The sequence below is a fragment of the Euleptes europaea genome, chromosome 5, assembly GCF_029931775.1.
Source record: "Euleptes europaea isolate rEulEur1 chromosome 5, rEulEur1.hap1, whole genome shotgun sequence".
Classification (NCBI taxonomy): Eukaryota; Metazoa; Chordata; class Lepidosauria; order Squamata; family Sphaerodactylidae; genus Euleptes; species Euleptes europaea.
In genome coordinates, this window is record NC_079316.1 from 85,296,294 (window position 1) to 85,320,360 (window position 24,067).

Here is a 24,067-nt window from a genome sequence, read left to right on the forward strand (position 1 = left end):
TGAAAATAATTGTCCAGAAATTTGGCTTTATTGTGGGGAAAAATCCCAGTATGTATGGAGTATATTGTACATTTTTACATGCAGAATTCTTGTTGGGTGGTAGAAAATGTGATCTCATAAAATCATAGAGTTGGAAGGGGCCATACAGGCCATCTAGTCCAACCCCCTGCTCAATGCAGGATCAGCCTTAAGCATCCCTGGCATGTGTTCGTCCACCTGCTTCTTGAAGATTGCCAGTGAGGGGGAGCTCACCACCTCCCTAGACAGCTGATTCCACTGCTGAACTACCCTTACTGTAAAAAAAAAAAATCCCTAATATCCAGCCGGTACCTTTCTGCCTGTAATTTAAACCCATTATTGTGAGTCCTATCCTCTGCTGCCAACGGAAACTGTTCCCTGTTTCCTCTAAGTGACCACCCTTCAAATACTTAAAAACAGCAGTCATGTCCCCCCTCAAACTCTTCTTCTGCAGACTGAACATTCGCAATCCCTCAGCCTTTCCTTGTAGGGCTTGGTCTCCAGGCCTCTGACCATCCTCATCACTGTCTTCCGTACCCTCTCCATTCTGTCCACATCCTTTTTGAAGTGAGGCCTCCAGAACTGCGCACAGTATTCCAGGTGTGGCCTGACCATGCGGTGTCCAACAGGACTTTGACATCTTGCTACTTGGATGTTATGCCTTTGTTGATTCACCCCCAAAGACCGCATTAGACCTTTTCCCCATTGCATCACACTGACTGGTCATATTTAGATTACAGTCCACCCATACCCCAAAATCTTGTTCACACACACTGCTGCCCAGAAGTGTATCCCCCATCCAGTATGCATGCTTCTTATTTTTGTTACCCAGATGTAGGACTCTGCCCTTATCCTTATTGATTTGCATTGTGTTCACGTTCACCCACTTTTCCAGAGTGTTCAGATCTCATTGAATTCTATATCTTCTGGGGTGTTTGCTGCTCCTCCCAATTTGGTGTAATCTGTAAATTTAACGGTAGTCCCTCCACTCACTCTGCTGTTTGCTGCCCATTGAAATCCATATGATCGTCTCCTTCTCCCAGCACTTCTCCTTCCTTTGGCTAATGGCAGGGGTCACAATGTGTTTCCTTGCAGCCACAGCACACTGACCGTTGAAACAGAAATCTGTCTTTTTGACAGGGAAGGTAAACAGGTTCCCACCAGCTGTTGGTCAGTTATTCTTTAGGGGCAGCTGGGTGGGTCTGTTGCAGCAAAGTCAAACAGAACCGCTATTGCAACAACAACAAAACCTAATAAGATTGATTTCAGCAGAAGCTTTCACAAGTCAATGCCCACTTCATCAGATGCCATCTTTAAGGCAATGCTGGACTTCTGTTTGATTTTATTTGACCAATAGATCCCTCTACTAGTGTTTTTGCTGGGAGGAAGAGGTTAAAGACTTTAAAATAGCTTTTCAGTAGGATGCTCTCTGTCTGTCCTTGGTTGCACTTGAATGGGGAAAATATAATATGTGACCTGGGCTACCCACAATTTCCTAGTGATAGTTTCTGTGATAGTGGCAACATGGGTTTTTTCCAGCTGCTGCAGACAACAAGATTTCTAGATTTCTCCCGGGTAGTTGTGGTTGAGAGCATAGATGCCGTGTGTCACACATTATATTCTCCAGAGAAATGTTCCCTCAAGTAGAAGGGGGCAGGGAGGATGTTCAGTGTCTGGACTGGCCTTAAGGCTTCAAGTCTTTTATTGAGGGTACATCTGAAGTTGCTTGTGAAACTTGACTAAGGAGACAGTACAGAATCAGCTTAAAACTGCATGACACACAATTGCTGTTCAAAAGTAAAACATTCCTTTGTAATGTTTCAGATTAGGACTTTAGACTGTTGTTTTACGCCAGCTATTTCACATGCTGGACGATGTTTGTTCGTAGCAAGATGTCTGGCAAAAGAAGTGTGCAATTATTTTCATACAGGCATCCCCGGTTTTGTATAGGAAGAAGGTACCACAGTATGCATGCAAAGTAGAATGTAATTTATCTGAAACATCTTTTCATTCCACTTTTTTTCCTGTAAATAATTCCGAAAAACGGGTATAAATTGGCTATTTGAAAATATTCCACTTGTATTAAAGACAGAATGCCATTCTTGTGTAGTTGTGGGATTAGAGTGCTGAAAATACTAATGGCTTCCCCTTGTCCTGCCAAAGTAATAGCCAATTGTATGTTGTTATGCTGGTAGACTGACAATCATATCAAGAGTAGAATCAAATGGCCAGTAGAAATTGATTCCAGGGTTTATACATATCTTGTGCAGAAAGATGACAAAACTATACCATCATCGCATATTTAAGCAGGCTTGTCATCAGATCATAAGGTTCATATCTCAACACAAAATTGCTGTGTAATGAGGCCTTTTCTTCTGTGGGAATTTTTTATTCTCTTAGCAGATTTGACAATCACTAACACTAAAGTGTTGTTATTATCTGTGATTCGAGCTTTAGTTTTTCTGATACCAAGATCAGTTTGTTAGTTTTTTATTATCTCCATAATGTCAAAATATGAAGAGGATTTGGTTTTGGGCCTTTTTGTTTAATAAGCTTCCTATGATTTCATGAGGATTAGGTGTTCATTTTGTCTCGGAAAAGAGTCTTATTTATCTAGGGGGATAAATCTTCTGCAGGGGGGAATTCCAATGTTGTAGTTGTTTGTGCTTAAAGCACAAAGAGTAATTTATGCACAAGCTGAGCAACTGCAAACCCAGGTGGAGCTTTCTTTGGAGATTTTTCTGGAGCATTTTCCTATCTTGAAGAGGCAAGCCTCTCTACATTTTGAAAGCTGTTTCCCTCTACAGAAGTAGGAGCTGCTGAAGAAAAATCTTCACCCAAAGAAGCGGCTATACATACAGGTGTTGTGTGTCTGTCGAAGTTATTTCTTGGATCAACCTTAGCCAAAGAGTGCTGAAAACTTTTTCTAGTTAGATTTTATCATTTGATATAGATAACGTTTTTTTGAGAGCCCCATGGCACAGAGTGGTAATCTGCAGTAGCCGTCTCAAGGTTGACTCAGCCTTCCATCCTTCCGGGTTGGTAAAATGAGTACCCAGCTTGCTGGGGGTAAAGTGTAGATGACTGGGGAAGGCACTGGCAAACCACCCCATAACTATAGTCTGCCTAGTAAACGTCAGGATGTGATGTCACCCCATGGGTCAGGAATGACCCAGTGCTTGCACAGGGGACTACCTTTACCTAAAGATAACTGATCGCAAAGCTACAATAGTTATCTTTTCACTGAAGCCTGATAGGTTGGATCCAAAGATATACTTCCACTCGCTGAAGAATCTTCCACTTAAGTCTTGGAAAGATATTTCTATTCTGTAATGTTTCCACAAATTACAAGGGAATGGAAGAGTATCCTAGGATTGAAATGACAACCTGGATTTTATAAACGTCCTGGGAGATACTTAGTGTGTGCGTGTGAAACTGGAATATACTTACCAATTAATTACCCTTTCCCTTAATATAATAACAGCAATTAAAAACAAAATTAAAAGCAGAAAGACTATTTCTCTAAAGAGTTCAAAATGGGAAGCAATAGGAAAAGTATTATTTTTTTATACTGAGCTACTATTGGAGGTATAAAGGAATAGCATGGCAGACTTAGGCTGCTTTCACACACGTTGGACATTGCACTTTCAATGCGTTTTAGCAATTGTTTGCAACTGGATTTTCCTGTGTGAAACATCCACTTCCAAATAGTCACTAAAGCTCACTGCAAATGCATTATCCAACATGTATGAAAGTAGCCTTAGGGCATCACCAGGAAAAAAATAACGTTGGTTATTCAATAAAGCAACGCGTAAGAAAGTTATTATAACCTAGAATTCAGCCCATCAAAATAGAGTGTTTAATGACATGGGCAGCCCAATCCTAAGGGGGTGGTAGTTAGTAGAAAGCCAGGGATGGCACAGCCGAGCCACCTCTTGAAAGACTTCCCAGCCCGGGGGGGGGGGAAGGGGGATTAAAACAGCATTAAAAAAAAACCTATGAAACTACCCCATTGAGTTTCATGGGTCTACGCCAGCTATTTTGCAGACGTAACTCGACACCTGCAAAATGACGCATTGGGCGAATGGGCTTTGGAAGCTGCCTAAAGGCAGCTCCACCCCTGGGAATGCCCTGGGAATGCCCCCTGGATTCTGATGCAAGCACTTGTGCTGGCAAAACACTGCCAAGGAGGCAGCGCCAGCGCGCGAGGCTTGCACTGCCGCCTCACTCTCCTAGTGTAAGTCACCCTGCACCGATGTCCATGCCACTTTGGATGGTGCAAGTGCCATGGACGCCAGCACTGGGGTCATGCCGACTCCTAAGCGGCTCCACCCTCCCCTTCAGGATTGCTTGGTAAGTTGTGGGCTGTTACCGCACTAGGTATTCCCAGCGATGTATTAAGAGTTTGAAAACGTTATAAAAAATACTGTTCGCACTTTCTATGTATTCCCACCGATGTATTAAGAGTTTGAAACTGTTATAAAAAATACTGTTCGCACTTTGTTTGGCCCCTATAGCTGTGAAGACGTCTTCCAACCATTTTTTAGCCGTGGCATCCAAAAACCCTTTTAAAGCGATGTTCTTTTTATAACATTTCCGAACTCTTGATACATCGCTGGGAATACCTAATGCGGTAACAGCCGTGCTTTGACTTCTAGAATGTCAAGAATGTCGTTAACACCTCTTCTCCTTTTGACTGCAATCTAGAGTAGATAATAACCACTGTCCTTTTTTATTATTTATTTAAATCAATGTTTAATATAACAAGGCAGGAAGTAATTAAACCATTCAACGTTAAGGGGTAGTAGTTACGCATAACAAGAAAAAACTTGGACCTGCTCCTGCAACTATCCCTGGTATGGCTATCATTTCTAACTCTGACAACTAGCTGGCGCTGCCACATGCAGGTGTGGATCTTAGGTCAGTCACAAGTGCTGGCTCTAGGACCATAGATAACGTTCCATGCATATTTATAAATTATTACTAATATGTTCATTCATAGTCCTCCTTTCTCATGGGATTACAAGTATAATAAAAACATTTCGTGATATGATAAAATGTATGATTAAAATTGTACATATGAAACTGTTTATTTTTTCTTAAAATATTTGTGGTTCGCCTCCCTTATCTCATTCTTATATATCTAGTTAACTTTTCCTTAGTAGCAATATTATATGCCTTTTTAACACTTCCAGGACATAATTCTATGAATAACCTAACAGGGAAACTAACAGTTATTTAAATTGAATCTAGTAAGTGCTTTAATTATCTCCAATGGTTACCCCAATAAACTGCAAATTGGAAGCAAGTCCATTACCTGCAAATTTCATTTGTTTGCTATACAGTGCATCTCCAGCATTTGCTAGAGGCACTTAGAGATGTTCTGTAGTTTGTGTGTGTAAAGTGCCGTCAAGTCGCAGCTGACTTACGGCGACCCCTTTTGGGGTTTTCATGGCAAGAGACTAACAGAGGTGGTTTGCCAGTGCCTTCCTCTGCACAGCAACCCTGGTATTCCTTGGTGGTCTCCCATCCACATACTAACCAGTGCCGATTCTGCTTACAGTATATACTCGCATATAAGCCGAGTTTTTCAGCCCAAAAAAAGGGCTGAAAAAGCCGGCCTCGGCTTATACGCGGGTCAATACGGTAGAGGGGGGAGGGAGGAGGGAGGGGGAAACTTACCGCCGCCATCTTTTCCAGGCCGGGAGCGGCCTCCAGAGCCCCCCTGCGGCCGCAGGGAGGGCGCTCAGCCGCCCCCGCCACCTTTTCTCGGCCCGGAGCGGCCTCCAGAGCCTCCCTGCAGCTGCAGGGAGGGCGCTCAGCCGCCCCCGCCGCCTTTTCTCGGCCGGGAGCGGCCTCCAGAGCCCCCCTGCGGCCGCAGGGAGGGCGCTCACCCGCCCCCGCCGCCTTTTCTCGGCCGGAAGCGGCCTCCAGAGCCCCCCTGCGGCCGCAGGGAGGGCGTTCAGCCGCCCCCGCCACCTTCTCCCGGCCGGGAGCAGCCTCCAGAGCCCCCCTGCCGCCGCTCCCACCGCCATGAGCGGCCTGGGGGGGGCCTCCTGCAGCTGCAGGAAGGCCGCCCCCACCGGATCCGCCACTTCCCGCCGCCAGGAGCCCAGAAGGTAAGCCTGCTGGGGGGGAGGGGTTATAAGCCGACCCTCGGCTTATACGCGGGTGCCTAATTTTTCCCCATTTTTGGGGAGAAATTAGGCACCTCGGGTTATACGCGGGTCGGCTTATACACGGGTATATACGGTAGCTTCTGAGATCTGTAGTTTACACAAAGTCAAATATCACAGATGTGAAATGATGAAAACGACAGGTCTCACAAACCAGCCAACGTGTTAAGCATGTGGTTAATTTTCCTCTTGAAACCAGTTGGACATAATTATGCTTTACTGTGACTGGGTTATTCTGTGAGCCATGGCAAACACACTCCATTCAGGGATGGTCTGGCCCTTAGACTTACTGGAAAGGTTCCCATTGGATTGTTCCCACTGGTCTGCTGCCAGGGAAGGTCGCTGGTAGTTAGCAACACTGTCATGCGTGCTGGCAGTGTCAAAGGGGGTTGCTTAGCTTGGACCTGGGCCACAGTGACAATTCACAACGTCACCAAAAGAAAACAGGCTGTGATTCCATAAGATCCCCCAAAACCTCCCGCCAGTGGCAAAGGGGAACCTGGCAACCCTACCCACATGTCCTTGTGGATCTCGCACTTGTTTTGTGTATTTCCAGAAAGCTATTATGAAGGCAAGTGCTTCTTTCAACAGTTTCACACAAGTGAATGCATAAAACTAAAATTATTCATGTTAAAGAAACCTAAGTAATTACTTGTGCATATATTAATCATGTCTCCTGTGTTGGCAGAAAATGCTGTCTGGTTTGTGTTTCCTGACATCCTTTTAACAAATATTAGGACGAATGACAGATCATTAGACGTCATTGTTCATTGGTTGCTACTGTTAAACTTCAATTTCCTTACACTCCCTTGAACAATGAAATGACCATCCAAGCAGAACCCCTTGAAGGCAAGGTGTAACATCTTGTTAGTGCCAGTATCAATCTTAGATGTTAGTGTTGCCTTATAGAAGTGTGCAGCTCTACCTACACAGGCTTTATAGTCTGCCATACTATAACTGTAGTACTTAGTTCTACATCACTTCTATTTTATTATATCTTATTAGAGAACAGACATCTCTTCTTCATGTCAAATCACCATGCACTGTGGTAGGAAGATGGCTTGTGTTGGATATTGCTTGTTACTTCAAAATTATGTTGGATCCTATGGGCCAGTTCTTGTAATGGTAGTACTTTCCTCTGGCTCAAAGAGCCTTCTGCTAACACCAGAGGCTCTAAGAGCCTCTTGGCCTTAGCGGATCTGTAGGATCCAACCCATAGTGACCAAATACAATGATTATTTGACTGTTTCCCCCATTCAGGTGTGTACGTCTACATTTTCCTTGTGGTGATATATGACATAAAAATGGCTGAGCATGGTCCACTTCATGATGAATTCTGAAGGTACACATCTGAGCTGTTGCAAATATTTTGCTCGCTGAAAACAACATTATCAGAATTTATCTAATGATGGGTTCCGTTCCTGAACTCTGGAACTTGTTGGCTTCTGGAACTATATTTCTTATTCTTTGCGCCACTGTTATTTTGGTTTTGCTGATGTTGTTACAGAACTAAAATATATTGTGACAGTTACAGTGAGAAAGAGAGAAAAAACAGTTGGTATGTATCTTGTCTCTCACAAACACGTGTGCACCCCAAGGTCTCAGTAACATAACAGCAAATTGTGCATTCAGACATTTTGAACATAACCTTATACAGAGAGTGAGTACTCTATCGCCCCCTCTGGCCTACCATCAAACTGCACTCTGTATTGCAACAGTATCCTCTTCCCATGTGTAGAGATTTGTGCAGTTATTTTAGATATGTTGAGCTAGGCTTGTGCTTTGCAGGAAGAAAAATAGAAGTTAAAGCTGAAGCGGGCTGGCTGCTAAGTCAGTTATATGTATTTAAGAAGTAATTGAGGAGAAGCAATTGGATGGAGAGGCCTAGTTCTCAAAAAGGGATTAGATTTGCAGAAAGGGAGAGGTTTCTATGTAAAAGTACTGAGAGAATTGTTCTGCTATGTTGTTTGTTGCCTTTATTGTCTCTCTCTTCAACTTGAGAACATGGTAAATAAAGTTATTTGGAGTTTATATGTTTAGCTCGCTGACATTCAGTTGAGCACAATTGTAAGCCAACCAGAACATCTTAAAGGCTGCTTTAGGGTTGCCAATGCCAACCTCCAGGTGGTAGCTGGAGATCTTCTGCTATTACAACTGACCTCCAGGTGATAGAAATCATTTCCCTTGGAGAAAATGGCTGCTTTGGCCATTGGACTCTATGGCATTGAAGCCCCTCCCCTCTCCAAACCCCGCCCTCCTCATGCTCCACCCCCAAAATCTCCAGGTAATTCCCAATCCGGAGCTGGCAACCCTATGCTATCTTAAAGAAAAAGTGAAGGATATGTAGAGTGGTAAAGTACCTTCTAAGTGGGTTGAACAAAAATACTAGTCCTAATTACCAAATCAAGAACAGCAAACTAATCTTGTGGTTTAAACCCCTTGACAGTACAAAAACTGTCTTTTAGTAATCCGTACCCCAAAGTATGTCAAGGAAATGAAAAACCTTGGGGGTGGGGTGGGGAAATCTATCATTTAGCAAATATTTTCCTTTCTTACTGCAGGAACAAAACAGCAGCAAAGGCATCTAGGAGAAAATATAAGTAAAATACAGTTCTGTCAATTTCATTCTGCATTCTAATTTACCTTTCCCATTCAGTGTAAAAGGCAAAGGTGCAAGCACCAGGTCATTACTGACCCATGGGGTGACGTCACATCATGATGCTTACTAGGCCAACTATGTTTACGTGGTGGTTTGCCATTGCCTTCCCCAGTGTAAGAAGGGTAGTAATCCAAACACCATCAGGGTACATGCTGCAGGGGAGTTGACCTCATTAAGGTTGAGAAATACATGCAGTTGTAGAACTTGAAAATAATGTTTTATCATTCCCCCCCCAACAGATGTTTGAGGATCAATATGTTGCCCCCTTTCCATTAAGGGTTTAAACTTTGTCCCAGGGAATTCTGTGATTTCTTAAAAGCTTAACCATTGGGGAAATTTTCATGAAGGCATGTTATATGCCATTATCAATTTTCCCCTGCACCTGCAGGAGAGCACCGACATACTGTAGGCTTATTCATTTGAGGAACACTACCCAAACTGTTAGTGGGCTTCAAAACTCATCCTAGAATCATGTGGAAGAGTGCCATTGCAGGTATGCAGAGGTTCCAGTGGCCCCCTTAGGGGCCCTTAGTTACCAATTTAATGTGGCTGACGAAGGTAATCATATTTTTATTCATTATTTGAGTTATGGAAGTCTCACTTGTATCCATTCTTGTAAACATTTATTTTTAATAACTGATTGAATAAAGCTGTCTGTCTCTGTAGTACTTGAATGTCTTCCATAATCCTGATTGAATAAAGCTGTCTGTCTCTGTAGTACTAGAATGTCTTCCATAAGAGAAAGATCTGTAACTGTGCCCCTATCATTTAAAAGCTCTTGGTCCTAAGTGCATTGTAGTATCAATTACGTAGCTCCAAGATATCATTTATTTGGAATTTGTGCTTTGTCAACATTCCTAATTGCCTGACTACCTGCTCAATTGCTGGAATAATGGTTTAAATGCCCCCCCTTTCAGTTTACATAATTATGTGTGAACTTAATTGGCTCCTTACCTAAGCTTTCAACTGCAGCATTTTGTAGTTCATTGAGATTAAGTTCATCAGATATTCCATTGATACAGGAATTTGATTTAACCAAATCTGGGGCAGTATACACAGAAACAGAGGGTTGGCCTATACAGAAATTCCCTTTGGTTGTTCTGTCTTTTATACATTGTGAACAGTAAATATCATTTATTTATTTGCTTACTTAATTTATTTACTTAATTGATTCAAGGCTGATTAAAATGTAATTCTATTTCCTTCTGGTTTTTGCTTACATGATTAGGGTTGCCAACCTCCAGGTACTAGCTGAAGATCTCCTGCTATTACAACTGATCTCTAGCCAATAGAGATCAGTTCGCCTGGAGAAAATGGCCACTTTGGCGATTGGACTCTATGGCATTGTAGTCCCCCCCTCCCCAAACCCCACCCTCCTCAGGCTCCACCCCCAAAATCTCCTACTGGTGGCAAAGAGGGACCTGGCAACCCTAGGAATCCAGAACAGCACAATGGAGTTTACTCTTACCACTCCATTACAAACCAAATGCAGACCTCCTCTGATTTGAAAAGGTTACACCAAAATTTTCACTCAGCTTTCTGAAACGGGATCCTCTCTTACTGGTTTTCACTTTTGATTTTAAAAACTATGCTGCAGGTGTTAATCCATGTGGATTCATAAAGTAACACATTTGCTTTGCTCTAGTAGAACTTTCCCCAAGTGATAAGAGTTTTTTAAAGTAACCACATCAGTGCTCACAAATTTTTTTTCACTTTATATTACAGTGTACCGACATTCCAGAGCCTCCCTGAAGAGATACTCAGTAAGCTTGCTGATGTCCTTGAAGAGGTATTTGATTTTAATTCTTGAAAATAGCATGAGGATCATAAGCAGCAGGTCTTTTGTTGTTAAAATACTTCAGCTATCACATTGTTCTGTTCACTGGGATGCCTCTCTTGAAGGAGAATATCTTTTCTCAGATTATGGTGTTTCACTGTTCTTCAAAACAAACCTCAGGAAAAAAGTCAAATGACACATGGTTTATATTCCAGTTCAAATAAATCCTATTTTCTAGAGAAGCACAAAATCAACATTTTTATTGAAGTCTGTTGACACAACTCTTGAGATTTTGGCTGACACAGTTTTCAGAATATTTTTCTCCGATTATATGCATGTTTATCACCTCACTCTAATCTCAATCCAGACTGACTTTTGCCATCTAATTAATAATGAGGTCAAGTCTCATAATTTGGAATACAGAACAGCACAATGGAGTTTACTCTTACCACTCCATTACAAACCAAATTCAGACCTCCTCTGATTTCAGGCCCAGTTGGTGATGGGTTGGGGCCACTTTATTGGGATAAGGGTGGATAAAGGCATTTTAGAGGCCCAAGTCTTAAAGATTCCAAAGTTACCAGGAAGCTGAGGGGTTCGTTTTCTCTAGGCTCAGTTCCAAGACTTCCTGTAGGCAATTAAGCCTACATAGAAGCATCGCTTCCTGCAACCTGGTGACTTAAGAGGCATCTGATATCTCTAGTCCTCCTTGATGCCAGTTCGTCTCCTCTACTACACAGCATGAGGTTGAGAAAAGGGAGGGAAATGGCTCCAAAGATGGCGACCACAGGGTGCTGTTTTATGTTCCCCTGCCAGAGTTTTAGAGATTTAGCATTTATTTTATCTCATTTTAGTTTAATTTTAATTGGAGAGGCTGCTGTTTATCTCTAGCAGTCCCAGGTAATTAATTGCATTGCAAGTAATTTTCCTGTACTCCAGTGAGACAGCAAGGTAGACTTCCTCTGAATGTGGAGGATCCACTTAAGAGGAAGTCTATCTTGCTGTCTCACCAGCTGGACTTATGTTTGTTGTGGTTGTAAACCACGAGCCCGTACCTGAGATGAAAAAGAAAGAGGAAAATGGCGGGCTGGAAGCAGTCAAAAGTTGGAGAGGTGGTTTTGTCCCCTTCTTTTCTGGTGTTCTAAAACACTCTCAGAAAATTTCTGCATTTTCTGAGAGGGTTTCCAAGAAATCTTGGAAAGACCCAAACTAGTTCAGACTTGAGGGAACTGCCCCGTCACAAAATTCAATTGCAACTTCTACTTTCCCTCTATACTGTTTGCTGACTCATCTGGGGGCAGCAGAAGTTTGTGCTAGTTTATGCCACTAGGCAAAGGTTACACTACCCTGCATTCCTGAGCTAAAATTGGTCTAGCAAATGTGCTCAATCAACTGTGAAAAGAATCTCAGTTAACTTTTAAAAGGAATTCCTCTTCTTTTCCTCTGCTAGCTTGATTCCATGAACTCTTGGCTTCTTGGATGTGATGCATGTTCTATTCACTGCAGTGGATTCTTGGTTTTCCTCCTTAGTCTTTTGGCCTGATAGTTGCTCTCGATATCTGACGCATTACACCTGACAGTTGAATTTTGATTATCTCAGCTTAATATAATATCTCGCAATTAAGGTATGCGGGTGCTAGAATTTTGATGAAACGTTTTTAATGACCGTCAGGTTTTGGGATATGTGGAAAGATCTGGGTTTGCTCATTCAAAACGTATTAAAGGCATGTTAATTTCACACCAGGCAATTTAATGTTATTTGTGATTTGCCTAATTACTAGTTTTGCACCTGCAAAATTATATGCTAGCAAGTCCTGCAGCCAGGCACAATTAAAGAAGACCATTAATATGTCTTCCTGTGACAGATATGCAGACAAAATTCTGCCTGTTCTTCTCCTTATGATGATGTATTTTCACTTGATCTACTCAAGCCAACATCAAAGAAAATAACTTGAGCAACTTATGCTCACTTCTTTAGATGGTCACAGAACTATTTTTTTTTACTTTTTAAAGAAAGTTTCCTTTAGAACTGTAACTTCAATCATATTTCTCAGTTGTCATTTTCACTCTTTTATGTAGCACATGAACAAATGGGCCATGTATCAAAGAAAATGGTGACATTCTTGAGGTCCTCTGTTTTCATTTATGCAAAAATTGATTCGAGAGAACTACAAATCAAACAGTATATAAATGCTATTTGGAAAACCAATAAAGAAAGACATATGTACTGGAAGATGGAAAAATCTGGGGGGGGAAAGCTGTAAATTCTAGAATATTCTAAGAGCAGTCATCGGCAGATCCTGTTTCAGTCAACAGCCAATCAGATAAATCACAAGGCCTACAAGAAGGGTATGGTGGTAGGGTTGCCAGGTCCCTCTTCGCCACCACTGGGAGATTTTTGGGGCGGAGCCTGAGGAGGGCAGGGTTTGGGGAGGGGAGGGACTTTGGGGAGAGGAGGACATTGTATTGCAGTCCCGTTTCGAGGGGAGCATATACTAAAATACTAAAAAACAAATATAAAAAGAGCAAAACATAGTAAATAATATTTGTACACTAGGATGGTTAACCAACCACCTAAGTAAAGACGCAACCTTCCCTAGTAACCTGGAGGAGTTTCACGGGGAGTTTCCTTCTCTTCTGTACTTGAGGCTGATGAAGCTTTGATGGTGAAAACGCCTTATAATATCCGGAAAAGCGCTTCCTTGTTGCCTTGTTGCTTCGTGTCCGCGTAGTTGTTGCGGCAAAATCCTTCCATTTGAAGTGACTTTCTACTCACCTGTCGAAGTGGACTCTGCTTCACGTCTGACTTAAGAAACAGCCAGTGTGCTTATGTTAGAGAGTTTGTACATATTGTATAGCATTGTATATATTTATTTCCACTGTACTGTTTGTTGTTGTTTTGCACTGTTTTGACTTTGAATACACGTTTGATATTCTTGTAATTGTGAGCCTGCCCTGTTTGTTTTTTACAATATTGTATTAACAGTGGTTTTGAGTCCTTTTGTTGACTACCTGGCAGATGGCAACCCTATATGGAGGGCATGGCCTTTTTCATTTTCACCACCACTGTGGGCATTCATTGCTTTACGTCATTTATTAATGAACGTAAAAATGCATTTTGCTCCAATTGTTAGTGACATTGTTATAACGAAAACAAATAGGGGAACTAACATTAGTTAATATTCATTCATTCATTTGTTAATATTCATACCATAAATCTCTATGTAGCACATAGTGCCTCAGAACCCCTGAACCAATGAAACCAGTGAAATAAGGCAAAAATGTATCACCTGATCCTAAACTCTTTATGTCCAATGTGTTTCCTGGCATCCACTTACTGGCAAAAAGCCAGTTCTGGCTTTTCTCCATCTCACTGGAGTTGGAGGTATTTCAGAAGATTCCAGAAGGCATCACCTTTCTGCCTGCAAGTAGTACCCATTCAGAAATAAGTACCTCCATTGTCATAGGATGCTTGGCTTGGAACATCCTAACATTTTGTAATTGGCTCCACCCCCTCCCACAGCAGCCATTTTGTCATGGAGCCCACCCATTCTAAAAAAGTTTAGAAGGGCACAGAGACTCAATAAAATGGGGACCTCTGCTTTGTTCTTTTAAAACATATACTTTTCAACTTAACAACATGCTGGAGATGCCGATACTTCACATAGGTTATGCGTGGTGGGAATGCCAGACAATATTTTCCTTTTGGTATGTAGTGGAAAATTTGGTTGTGAAAGCTTCACTTACCTTTTCAGTGTGCCCCTTAGTGTTCTGATATATATACCTATAATCTGGGGCCTCATTCCCGGACAGACTAAGTGGGCCTTCAGAGTGGCTTTTGTGGGGAAAAATAGTTTTGTGAAACTGAAAACAATCCTTTCCTTTCCTTTTCCTTTCCTTTCCTGTCCTGTCCTGTCCTATCCTGTCCTGTCCTGTCCTGTCCTTTCCTTTCCTTTCCTTTCCTTTCCAGAGACCCCCTGATTAATAGCTCTTGAGCAATGACTAGAAGAGTAGTAAATTAGTTTCTAAAGGAAAATATGACAGGAATTTAGCAACTGATAAGGTAATATTCGGAACACTGTCTAGCATCAGATAAGGAATAATATCCCTTTGAAAATTATTAAACAATAAGCGTGATAAAACAGATAAAATCCAGTGATTCTAAAAACAGTAAAAAAAAAGAGAGCAATTTTACCTTGGTCACAAGGACAAACACAATCTGAATATGGAATATTACAAAACCTGCCATGCAGTACTTCAGAGGGGTTAGTGTTAAGACAAGCTAGAGCAAATGCCCTAGCATGATGTGTGTGTGTGTTAAGTGCCGTCAAGTCACTTCTGACTCATGGCGACCCTATGAATGAAAGTCCTCCAAAATGTCCTATCTTCCTATTATATGCGTCGAACAGCTTCGGACCTAGCATGATGAGGAACTGTGTGTGTGTGAACAAGATCTTGGGGTTCGGGTGGACCATAAGTTAATGAGCAGCCAGTGTGATACAGTGACAAAAAAAGAAGAAGCTAATGCAGTCTTGGGTGTATCAACAGAGGCATAACACCCAAATCACAAGATATCATAGTTCCACTGTACAGTGCATTTGGTCATGCCTTACCTGTAGTATTGTGTGCAGTTCTGGAGGCCTCACTTCAAAAAGGATGTGGACAGAATGGAGTGGGTGCAGAGAAGAGCGACAAGGATGATCAGGGGCCTAGAGACCAAACCCTATGAGGAAAGACTGAGGGAGTTGGGACTGTTTAGTCTAGAGAACAGGAGGTTGAGAGGGGACATGATTGCTCTCTTTAAATATTTGAAGGGCTGTCACTTAGAGGAGGGCAGGGAGCTGTTCCTATTGGCAGCAGAGGATAGGATTCAGAACAATGGGTTTAAATTGCAGGCAGAAAGGTACCAGCTGGATATTAGGGGAAATTCAAGATGGTGCCTAAATTACACCCATATCCACGCTGACTGAAACAAGTGACAGGTTGCCCCCTCAAGATAAGTAAGAATTGTTCGACAGTGGAATCAGCTACCCAGGGAAGTGGTGAGCTCCCCCTCAATGGCAGTCTTTAAGCAAAGGCTGGGCAAACACTTGTCAGGGATGCTAGGCTGATCCTGCATTAGGCAGGGGATTGGACTGTATGGCCCCTTCCAACTCTGTGATTCTATTATTCTATGACCCAATGTTCTGATTTTGGTAAAAGGACACTTTATATGTTCCTATAAGTCGGCTGAGAACTTTTGAATTTACTCCTTTTTAATTTTGATTGGTTCTGAGTGAGAAATTGTGGCGGAGCCCTCGTGCCTGTCATGTAATTAAGTGACTGAAGAGCAGAAACATATCTTTTCAATCATAAATTATTCAGGTGTAACTTCAAGATGATGAGAGATTCAGACGATATTAAAATGAGTGAGGCACTGTAATACCGCCTTGGAAGAGTTACTTCAGAGAGATTGGAACACTCTGCAGTGTGTCACATTCTCTTATATATTTGAATGCATAACCAAGCCATGTTCTTCCTTCTGATATTTTTCAACCACAGCTCAAAACCTGTGTGGAAAAGCAATGTTTTTTTGCAACATAATTTGCATTGTTTTCCGTTGAGGGCTCTAAAAATATAGAAGCCAATGGCTCTATCCCCAGACTTCAGTACCAGATGGAACAGGAGAAAGGTTAACATTGAACTGTTTTTATGCCCAACTCTCTTGGGCTTAACAAGAATGGCTGTCATGCATTAGTCCAGATGGCTATGGCAACAGCCTTTGCTGTGGCTCTCCTATATTTCAACATAGTGGAGGACTCTCCACATATTTTTCCCATGGCTGGCTATAGCAGTTAGCAAGCTTGAGCATTTAATAGGATCCAAATCCTTTATTTGCTCACTTTATGAGCATCACTAAAGTACATAATCGTAGAACTGAACTCTAAGCTTTGTACTGTTGATCCAACACTTGCTCTTGGAATTGACTATGGGAATCCTACTGAGCTACGTATTCCAGTGAGTTTATAATATAGAAGCGACTTTTTATTTTTTGCTCATTGTGTGTGTGTTGATGTGTCAGCTAGTACAAAGGATTAAATTGTCTTCACCTCAGATTAATTCACAATAATAATAATGGTTGCCATTACTTGTGTCTCATGAGAGCCTCTTCAAACATTGCAGAAGACTACACATGTGTTAGGGAACCCCAGAAGTCAGAACACAGGGACATACATCTGCCCCGTGGCGCAGAGTGGTAAGCTGCAGTACTGCAGTCCAAGCTCTGCTCACAACCTGAGTTCGATCCCGATGGTAGCCCGCTCAAAGTTGACTCAGCCTTCCATCCTTCCGAGGTTGGTAAAATGAGTACCCAGCTTGCTGGGGGTAGGCACTGGGGAAGATGACTGGGGAAGGCACTGGCAAACCACCCTGCCTAGTAAACGTCGGGATGTGACGTCACCCCATGGGTCAGGAATGACCCGGTGCTTGCACAGGGGACCTTTACACATCTTTAGAAATACGTTTGTCTTCCTCACATGCTATGGTTTTAGTATGCACCCAAACGTGTGCATGTGTGTGTGTGTGTGTGTGTGTGTGTGTATATATATATATATATATATATATATATGCTAAAAGCCCCTTCACTCCCACCTAATAAATTGATATGTGTGTGTCATTAAGTCACAGCTGACTTATAGCGACCCCGTTGGGTTTCCAAGTCAAGAGACGTTCAGAGATGGTTTGCCATTTCCTGCCTCTGGTTGGGCTGAGAGAGTTCTGAGAGAACTGCGACTGGCCCAAGGTCACCCAGCAGGCTTCATGTGGAAGAGCGAGGAATCAAACCCAGTTCTCCAGGTTAGAGTCCCCCGCCATTACACCATGCTGGCTGTCCAATAACTCCAATATCAATAACTTGATACTCACAAACAAAGATGCACTGTCAAATGTGAGCTTAACAGACACAGAATCATTCATACCGGTCCACTCCATCTTTCCTTACCCCTGAAATGATCTGTGGATAGTTATCTTCTCAAGTTGGCCAGAATTCTACACAGTTCTCAGTCTGCAAGCATGGCAGCTGTTTCCCTGGATATGATGTAGGAACCTCCACTCTGGGTCTGAGCAGAAAGGAACTTTAAATCTATACATGAAGCTAAACAGGTTTTGCAATGCTCCAGATATTTGAACACAGCTTAGTCCTGCATTTGTAGTATATGTTGAGTAATATTTTTAAGTTTTCATTTGGAGTGTGCGAGAAATATTCTGGTATCACCCTGATTATGTCTGCAATAATTGTCATTGTCATTGTCTGCAATAGGGATGTTTACAATGTGTGCCCCTTAAAAAGGTGTTTAGAGGAAATTCATTTGTGCTAAGTAATCTTGGCCCTGACCTGGATGGCCCAGGCTAGCCTGATCTCGTCAGATCTCAGAAGCTAAACAGGGTCAGCCCTGGTTAGTATTTGGATGGGAGACTACCAAGGAATACCAGGGTTGCTGTGCAGAGGAAGGCACTGGCAAATCACCTCTGTTAGTCTCTTGCCATGAAAACCCCAAAAAGGGGTCGCCATAAGTCGGCTGCGACTTGACGGCACTTTACACACACACACAAGTAATCTTGAGTGTGCCGCCCTACCAAACGTGTGTTCTTTCCTTACCTCACTTCACCTTACCATATGAACTCAGTCCTGCAACGTGTGCTGAGTATGTTGAGGCAATACTGAAATAATCATTACTCTTGTGCAAGTCACACTGTCCCAGTGCCCCTTCTCTTGCAGGACTACTACACTTTATCTTGAATTTATCTCTTAGATTAGAAAGGTTTATGTAGAGCTGTGCAGCAGCATTTGGCCCTATCATTCTGAATTATTAGTTGACCCTGGCTGCTCTTAGAAGCGTGTAGCTGTTTTTTTCTTTCTGTATAAAATATAGTCTCTCTGAGAATCCAGCATCATAGCGGCCTGATCATCTTGTCCCTGGAAGAATGGATTATTACTCTTGGTGACCTAATTTATATTTTGAAATAGTGCTGAGGGTAAAACAGAAGGTGAACTGTTTTTCAGGAGCTGCTTCTGCCTAGTTTTATTTCAATAGGAATTCAAAATAACTTTGTTTTCTCCCATAGGCCCTTTACCAATGAAAATTGGTTAATTTTTAGTAATGGGGTTGTTGTGGTATCCAGTTCTCTTTTTCCTCCATCTTCCCAGGCAGCAAAAAGTCTTGAAGAGAATTTCTTTCAAGTGTTTCCTTCCTGCTGTTTGAAGGCATTCGTAACCCAAATCCTTCTCACTGATGTTATATAATTATGATTTAAACTACAATTTGTTCGTTGTAGAAGCTAATATGTTTGAATTAAGGAAAAATTAATGTTAATCATATATTTTTAGGTCTGCCTCTTGTACTTGATCCCATATTATTGCTCACAGTGACATCTGCTACTACATGTAGCTGCCTTACGTTATCACTGGCAGATGTTTCAGCTTGGCTTTCCCAACTAAGATGGATTTCAGAAATAAGACAATTCATGCTTAGAAGGGTTTTTTTTTAGAAGCACTACGCTGTCTTTAAAGGGTAACATTATGTCATCCCTTTTAGCTTGCTCATCTCCTTTGAAAAGGCTTTTATGATTGAAAATTATACTCGACCTACACCCGTGAAAGGACCAAACATTTTATTTGTTTATTTTTATTTATATCTTGCCCTTAATCTCCAGCCAAAGGTTGGGCTCAGGGCGACTAACATCAATATGTAATAGCGTAAGACCATAGTGCCATAATAAAAAAGATATAAAACAATTACACACTAATGAATTTATAACTAAAACAATTTAAAGCTAAAACAATTTATAGCTAAAACGAATGGTGCACAACATTTGTCATAGGGCCATTGTGTACCTGGGAAAGCCAGACAGGGCCACCTGAGTTTTAATAGTTAACAGCATAAGAAGTAGGGGGGTAGGGAAGCCAACTTTGATGGAGGACCCCCCCCACACACACACAGTTGCCTTCAACTATAGGCCTGGCAGTATATCTCCATTTTTAATTTATTTTTATTTTTGTTTGTTTATTTTGCGACGCAAGGCAGGTAACATCATTTAAAATATATCAATAGTAATAAACAATAAAATTATTTTTAAAAGTTAAAACAATAAAATCCCAATAAAAATAATTCTCAACTCACTAATTCAAGATGGTGCCTAAATTACACCCATATCCACGCTGACTGAAACAAGCGACAGGTTGCCCCCTCAAGATAACATACAACAACATAAAAAGGGGTGGGGAGGCCAGCAAGATGATATCCGTGGCTGCCCTCAATTGTAGGCCTGGCAGAATAACTCTGTTTTACAGGCGCTGCTGAATTCTTTGAGATCCCACAGGGCCCTGGTCTCATTGGAGAGAGAATTCCACCGGGCCAGGGCTGAGAAAGCCCTGGCACTAGTTGAGGACAGATGGACACTCTTCAGGCTGGAGACCGCTGCCATCAAACTCGGTCACCAAACTCGGTCTAGCCATTTAAGCTCCTGTTTCTTACCATGGAGCTCTGTAGTATACCATGGAGTCCAGTTTCAACGGGGGCAAAGAGAGCATCAAGGAGCGATTTCATTGATGGCTTCAGAAAGTCAGCAATGCCAGTCTTCTACCAGTTCATTGAGAGACTCGCCAGGGGAAACATGATCCCAAAGAACACACTGGAATCCAATTGGAGCCATGAGCCTCTGCGGGAGAGCATAAATCAGCCTGTTGCCCAAATAGGGTGGAAGTTCATCCAGGCCTTCAGGGCACAGTGGTCTGACCGTGGTACTTCCTCTATCGGCATCAGACCCATACCTATCCCTAACCCAAAAATAAAATCTAGCATATGGCCTGCTTGGTGTGTAGGACCCGAAACAAACTGGGAGAACCCTAGTGCCACCATGGATGACACTATGTCTGAGGCCTGCAAAGAAGAGGAGGCATCAGCATGGTTGTTGAAGTGCCCTAAGACTATTAGTCTGAGAAACTCCAAGGCCCAGTCTGCTACCATCTCTAACAGGCTTGACAGGGTATCTGCCAGTTCATTGCACAGCCAGTACACCAGCCAGATAGCCGAGCTCTCCTTGGTGTCCCACACCAGGCCCACATATTCAATGCCAGGGATGTCTGCAGCAGGTAGAGCCCTGAAGGAGAAAGCCTCCCGGATGAGCAACGTCACCCACCCTGGCCCATTGTCTGGGACTGATGGAGGAACAAGAAACCTGGGGGAGCAAGCTCTTTCAAGGCGATAGTTTCACCCTCTCGCACCAAGGTCTCAGTCACATATACCAGGTCTGCACACTGTAGTATAAAATAGTTTTACAGGACAGTGGTCTTATTGCTATGGGGCTAGCATTGCACAGCATCAGTGTTGGAGATGGGATATCCTCTAATCTAAATACCCACAAAAATAACAGCAATGGCAGTACAAACAATTAAAATAAACAATCAATAAAATCAATCCCCCTCCCTATAACCCCCTCACCAAACGAACTAATGTCTCTCTAAAGGAAGCACAGGGTCATAAAACAATGTTCCTAACCAAGCTAATGCTCAGATAAATCAATTTGGGGAGTGACAGCCGGAATTCAAAAGTCCCAGGGCAGTGCCTCTAGGTGCCCCATTCACAGAGAAGTATGCTCCCAGCCTAGTGCAATATATTAATGCCTGGATTCAAAATGGCCACAACTTTTTGGTGGTGGAGGAAGATCGTGGTCAAAGGTCTTCTTAACTCTTGAGGCCAGAAAGAAAAGCCAGTCTCAGGAATCCATCCCCATGGTGCCCACAGCCTTCCAGTCCTTATCAGGCCTGCTCCAAGATGTTCAACCCAAGCATAGTCCAAATGGAAAACATCATCTTCAACAAGAGGTAGAGTCCAAGAGGTAGAGGGAATGCAGAGAACGCAACCTGAGCTGAAGTTAATCTCCAACAAACCAGGGGCATCTGATGTAACCACCACAGGAGTTCCGGGATCACCTAAAGTTCTCCAAAGTTCAATGAAGCTGCTCCGGAAACCTCCAAAACTTCCCTACAGTAATTGATGTCACACAGTGATGGTGACGATACTTGATGCTGAGACATCCACTGAAGAAACAACAGAGGTGATTGTTCCCAGCCCACCAGACTAGGTTGGAGCCCAGCACTGCTGGAATCCTCTGACTGCACTAGGCCCAATCCAGCACCGGGCTCGCCAGGCTCCTCAGCCATCGGCCAAATCCTGCCAGCGGCCAGTCAGAAGGCCCACCTGTCCAGCAATGGTTCTTCAGGAGCCAGCCCCCAACTCTTCCTGGGGGGACAGCAACCAAATCTGCAGGCATGGCACTCCACTGCCGACTGCCAGCCCGGTTCTATGTACCAGCTCAGGAAACTGTATTATCACACAGCCATGATTACTTCGACACTGATATATATTGGGTAGTCCATTTATGATGGTTCTTCTTGTGATCTGAAGGGTTTCTCCCCTCTTCTGCATGCAGCTCATAAAATTATCAGTCACCCTCTGTATTGTCTTGTGTATGGTTTTGTCCTGCAAATAATAACCAGTTATTAAATACATAAACTTCCTTTCAGCTACATCCCCCTTGTGCTTTGCTCATATTTGGTCTCCAAGTACTAGACACATACTGCAGTTTAGCACAAATTGCAATAACAAACATGAGGATCCTAACTTCCTTAAGGACACCTGGATGCTACAAATACAAGTACGAAGAAGAAGAGTTGGTTTTTATATGCCAACTTTCTCTACCACTTAAGGAAGAATCAAACAGGCTTACAATCACCTTCCCTTCCCCTCCCCACAACAGACACCCTGTGAGGTAGATGGGGCTGAGAGAGCTCTAAGAGAGCTGTGACTAGCCCAAGGTCACCCAGCTGCCTTCATGTGTAGGAGTGGGAAAACCAACCCAGTTCACCAGATTAGCATCCGCCACTCATGTGGAGGTGTGGGAAATCAAACCCGGTTCTCCAGTTTAGAGTCCACCACTCCAAACCACCGCTCTTAACCACTACACCATGCTGGCTCCACACTACTCTGCCACTCCACCAGGTAGCTTCCCACATGGTTTTTTGGTTTACCTTATCAGCAGTGCCCAGGAACATCAAATGTTCAAACTCTGCCTGCTAGATCCTAAATACTTCTAATTTTAGGGCTAAAACCACGGAACAGGCAGGAGCTGCAGCTCGCAGCCCCTACCTCGGCACCCTCTTGGACAGATATTATTTCAGCCAGGATGTGATTAGGAAATGTTGGGAGCAATCCTTAGCATGTCTACTCAGAAGCAAGTCCTATTATATTCAATGGGGCTTACTCCCAGGAAAGTGTTTTTTAGGATTGTAGCCTATGTCACCAAGTTAATGTCCCCCCCACTTTAAGATATAAAGTATTTAAGAGAGCAACCAGTCAGAATCACTCTTGGGTCTATTAAATGGTGCTTACCCCCCGGAATGCGCTTTTAGGATTGCAGGGTAAGAGTCCTTAAAAACATGGGTGTTTGAAATGAAGCCAAAAATTTACTGATTTGAGGTAACTTTTATGGCTTAACCTTAAATATTCTATTTTTTTTTAATTTTCACATAAATGTGTTTGAGGCTGAGCTCTCCAGCAGTCACCTGTTTGAACATACCTTCTAGAATAAAAAACAAAGTTGTCCACTAGAAACAGAATTATGCTTTATCTTGAACTCTGACAGACTGAAATAAAATATATTTATTAAATCTGTTCATCAAAATTGGGAACCTCTGCCTTATTAATTAAGTTTAACTTCTAAACTTCTGTTCACTTCATCACTGAATTGTTCGCTAAGATTGAGACTGTTATTAATCTTTTTAGTGTTATTCAGTTTCTCATTTTATCCCATTATATCCTTTCTTTATTTCATGTTAGATTAATAGTGACTCTCTGGGACTGCATTTTGTTGGATCAGTTTCTTAAGCCTTGAACTATTGCTTCTTAACCATCCATTCTGCTTTTAATTTCACCCCAATTTGTAACTTATATGCTTTGCAATAAGTTGCCCACGATTTCAACTGGTCTAATTTATGACTCAATATATGTTGAAATTCCTGGTAGACCAGAAAGTGGACACATGCTTTGAACTTTGGAGAAGGAAATTAAAGATGTCTCATTGTGCACACACGAGACACGTTCACAGTTGTTTAAAGGAAATAAATATAATTGTGTCATGCTGGTTTTTCATCACAGGGCACTTTCCAGGCTGTATTAAAATCCATGTGTGTTGAACTTTGATGGTCAGTTTCCATCAGATAGAGTTTGTATGGCGAGGACTATGGACCTACCATGAGACAAGTAACATAGCCATGCATGATTTGCATGTTCTCTATTCCTGTGTGCACTGTTTTCACTCAGGATCAGTAATCGTCCAGGGAAAGAATGATCTGACCTATTACAGAAAACCCTGTGGCACCCACAAAGTTCTGTAACTGGC

General features: G+C 42.4%; 1 protein-coding gene across 2 annotated transcripts in view; it reads left to right on the forward strand.

Annotated features, from left to right (window-relative positions):
- Nucleotides 1-24,067, forward strand: part of PRKG1 (protein kinase cGMP-dependent 1) — a 918,924-nt gene that overhangs the window by 680,339 nt on the left and 214,518 nt on the right. For both annotated transcript variants that reach the window (XM_056850022.1, XM_056850021.1), the window contains exon 5: nucleotides 10,579-10,642. In XM_056850022.1, the coding sequence (XP_056706000.1) occupies nucleotides 10,579-10,642 (64 nt within the window). The remainder of the gene's footprint in view (nucleotides 1-10,578; nucleotides 10,643-24,067) is intronic.